This window comes from Cariama cristata, unplaced genomic scaffold (genome assembly GCF_000690535.1).
Source record: "Cariama cristata isolate BGI_N322 unplaced genomic scaffold, ASM69053v1 scaffold9061, whole genome shotgun sequence".
NCBI lineage: Eukaryota > Metazoa > Chordata > Aves > Cariamiformes > Cariamidae > Cariama > Cariama cristata.
This window is the reverse complement of record NW_009598662.1, coordinates 1-3,931: the sequence shown is the minus strand read 5'-3', so window position 1 is coordinate 3,931 and position 3,931 is coordinate 1. Positions and strand designations below refer to the sequence as shown.

The window sequence follows — 3,931 nt, the reverse complement described above, 5'->3', positions numbered from 1 at the left end:
AGGGCTTTCACTTGGGAAAAAGATCCAGACCCTCACAGCAAAAAAGTTTTGTATTTGGTTGAACACTGAAAGACTTTACTCAAACTGTTTATGTTTGAGTTCCCAGTATTGAGATAAGACATTTTTCTGTAAAAATTGGCTTACTTTCCATTTCCATTTTCCATGGAGGAGACTGAACCTGCCAGTCTGACCCAGCTTCCCTCTTCCCAGGCCAAATGAAGTTCCTGTACGAAGAGGCTCGTTTGTCTGAGCAGGACTCAGGCTCTGTGTACGACAATGGGACTTGGCCCACTGCCTTGTTTGTTATACTCTATGATTGAGATTTGCAAGCTGCCCGATGGAGTCAGATGCTTGGGATATATATGTTTTTTCTGAATGCCAGGGAAGGAGACATGGCAGCAAAGGGATCATTCAGAAGACAGAAATGCATCCTTTGCAATGAATCCTGTTTAATCTCTGGCTTCTGAGCATTTCTTTTATTCCCTTCTGTCCATCTGTAGAGATTTTTTTTATCATAAAGTGGAGGGATGTGGTCTGTACAATTAGAAAAGATTATTTTAAGGTGCGGCACCAAAAAGGAATGCTAGTAGCTTATGGTATTGCAAGTCAGCGCTTACTTCACTGGGGACTGAAGTGGTCATTTCCAGACCATACCCCGCACTGTTATGGAACTAAAAGCACCTGCTATTCAGGATGAATTTTGGATGGCACTGCTGTCTGCCTCTGCCACCCCTGCCTGCCAACCTCTGCTCCTTGACGAGAACATGCCACCAGCCGCAGTCCCCTCAGCTCTGTATAGAAGCCATGGTTTCTCTTGCTGTCACGGGCACGGTTTCCCTCACAGCTGGGGTGGGATCTGCCTTCTGGGCTCTGCGTGAGATGTTTTTCCCGGACTGTGCTGTGGCTAAGCCAGAGAAAAGCCCCTTCCCTCTGCATAGCGGGCCTGATGGGGATTCACGCCCAGTGCCCGGTTTGCAATGCCTAGTGCCAAATCCTACAGCTGCTGCCAAAAAAGCAACGCTGTGCTCCTGGCACACATCTGGCACCTGCAAAGGAGCGATGCAGAGCTGACTGGCTGCAAAGCACTTCCAACCATGCACTGGCAATGCAGCGAGGTAGAAACCCCCTTACAGGCGAGAAATGCACATTTAATTTGGTTCCTGCTGCAGTATGGTTAAGCTGGACCCCAGTTAGGTCTAGAATATCTAATGGCATGCTTTGCTGTTAAATTGGTGGGTGATTAATCTCCATCCATCCATTTGATTAATCTCAAATGGTGTTAATTAATAGCATTAAGTAGTCTGAATAGTAATGGAAAAACATCTGTGAACAAGAAGGATGGAAAGAGAGCAAAGTCTGTTTAACCGCTACGGAATCCAGCAGGTCCCTGTACAGAATCCGACCATATTTTGCAGTGGTGGAGAAGTCAGCCAGGATATGAAGGATAAAACCAGATGTATTAAGATAGGGCAAGTTTTTTTCATGTCAGAAATATGAGGCAGAAAAGTATCAAAAGATTTCCAAGCATCCCAGGTTAAGTCCAGCTTGGCAGACAATACAGAAGAACTTCCCTTCCTCGAAGAAATTAATGAAAGTTAGGAGATGCTGGAGCCCCAGAGAACCAGTGAGGAGAGCCAGCAGCAAATACAAGGAGTGACATTAAGAGGGAACTGACATATCGAATGCACTCCATCAAGTACCTCCCGTTGGGAAAAAGGAAACCTCTGAGGTCTCTGTCCTGCCTCTTTCTTTCTCCGTGGTTTTCTCTGGGGACAGATTTCTTGCACAAGAAAGATCCCGTGCAGGAAGTTACATGAAACAGCTGTGCCACCATTACAAAATATAATACTGCCTAATGCTATTAATAGACGTTCAATGAGCTCTCCAAATAATTTCAAATGCAGCAATTTCACATCATTGAAGACAATTAAATACAGCCTTTGCCTGAGAGCAGGTTATGTCAGGCTGCATCCTAATTCTGTTCTCTGTACTAGGGTAGAGCTGGGATGATGCATTAGGCTGGATTATGCTTCCTGACAGGAAAGTTCAAGTCAATCACTAGGGATTTCTCAAGTGTATTGGCCTGATTCTCAGTCCGTGCCTGCTTTATTCTGTTTAGACATGATTGGACTGCCTAGATTGGTTACAGGACCTAGATATCTGTATTTTTATGGTAATAGATAAATTGCAGCATGAAGCCAAGGTGTCAAATGTCAATACTGCTGGGAAAGGGGATGTGGCTGAGTATAGGTACAGTATAGTCATCCCTGAGGTTGAAATGCCACGTTGAAGCATGAAAAAGTAGTTAAAAGTCGTAACAAGCATCAAAAAGATCCTGAGTAGTCAAGGGACCATGTCAAACTCCAGTCTGAGAATATATTAACACAGGTTTCAGCCATCCTTTATTCATCAGGCTGGAAAAATGAACTGTATTTCTAATCACTCTGAGCCTGCATCTTGTCAGAGCCAGGTGCCCATGCCAGGTCCCCATTCAGCAGCTTTTGTTGCATCGGAGTTACCTTTGCACATCAGTGCCTACCAGGCTGCCAAACTGCAGGGAGAGCTGCACGTGACGGCAAAGTCTAAGGATCTCCCCTGTTGGGTCTCAACAGCTGCTGGGAGAGGGGTAGTTCATCTGTGGGAAGCTCTGGCAAGGATATATTTTATTTCTCTTCATTAAAGCTTTCCATAGAAACCACTGATGTTGTGCTGGAATAGCAAAATCTTGAATCTGTCATTGAAAACCCGGCCTACTTCGGGTATTCAGGGGTTATGCTTTGGAGGGTTGGGGTTTTTTGAAAGCTGTGGTGGAGGGTTCACTGGAAGTGGATGCTTTCTATAAGCATTTTAATTTAGCTAAAACACCTTCATTTAACAAAAGATATCTGTGAGAAGTCTTCAGTTAGTTCAAAAGGAACTGCCTGGGTAAATTTTGAGTCCAGATACTCAACCTACATCAACTTACTTCTCTTAGCTGGAAGTCCTGGAGACACACCAGCAAAACCTGGAGTGACATAAGCTGTCACTAGAATGATGTCTAAGTCACACAAATTTACATTCCCTCTAGGTTCACTGGAACTCAGCAACAAATTTGACCCACTGTACTTTTTTTATCAGCAGCTTTGCAGGATGCCTGGGGAAATTTTTTTAGTCCAGGTGCGCAGTCTATTCATTTAGCTAGATGGTCATGATGAGAAGTTTAATCATCTTTAACATGCCCACGAGGAAAATTATTCTGAACAAGTACAATGCTGGAGGGATTTTTGAATCCCACAACTCTTTGTCTTCAGCCCCAGAAACATGGAATCGGTCTGGTTGAACAGGTACCAAAGCTGGACGTTTATTCATTGCGACATGCATATACAACTGCTGGTGGCGGCAGTAGGCAAATGGCCATGGACCAGGAGGGCAGAAGATGCCCCGTGGAGGTACCCAGCCAACCCACCGCTGCGGGAAGAGTAGGAGCACCATCTCCAGCCATGGTCCCCTCCGTTGTGTAGTGTACTACGAAAGAAACTCAGCTTTGCCCACTTTCCTGCCTCCAAAAATAACATTTCTAACTGTGTTTCTGGCTTTCCTTTTAGGTATGTCTCCATCCACTCTCTGTAGTTTTGTTTCATCTGCTTCTTCAGGCGTTTCTGCAGTAGGAGGGAACCGGAGACCCAGACCCACCACAGTGACCACAGTGCACACAGGGAGCAAGTGAGAGCCGGGGCGGCGAGGAGCGGGCAGGCGGCTGGGCTGGCAGGTTGCCTCTGCGCGATCCCACCCTGCGGTGCACGCTCAGCGAAGGACTAGAAGAAAGAAGATTTTTTTATGGCCATATTTTATACTGCAATTCTGAAATGTTTCATTTATCACAAACTGCAATGACTCCAGGGGGAATGGATCTAACAGTCTCTGGTGCTGTACATATATATATACATATATA

The 3,931-nt window shown here is 45.3% G+C and overlaps 1 protein-coding gene across 1 annotated transcript in view; it reads left to right on the top strand.

The window, feature by feature from the left end:
• Positions 1 to 3,706, top strand: part of LOC104168704 (calcium/calmodulin-dependent protein kinase type 1D) — a gene marked incomplete at its 5' end in the record, with an annotated part of 41,209 nt that extends 37,503 nt beyond the window's left edge. Inside the window, one exon of the mRNA XM_009709379.1 lies at positions 3,585 to 3,706. Within this exon, the coding sequence (XP_009707681.1) occupies positions 3,585 to 3,706 (122 nt within the window). The remainder of the gene's footprint in view (positions 1 to 3,584) is intronic.
• Positions 3,707 to 3,931: the final 225 nt, after the last annotated feature.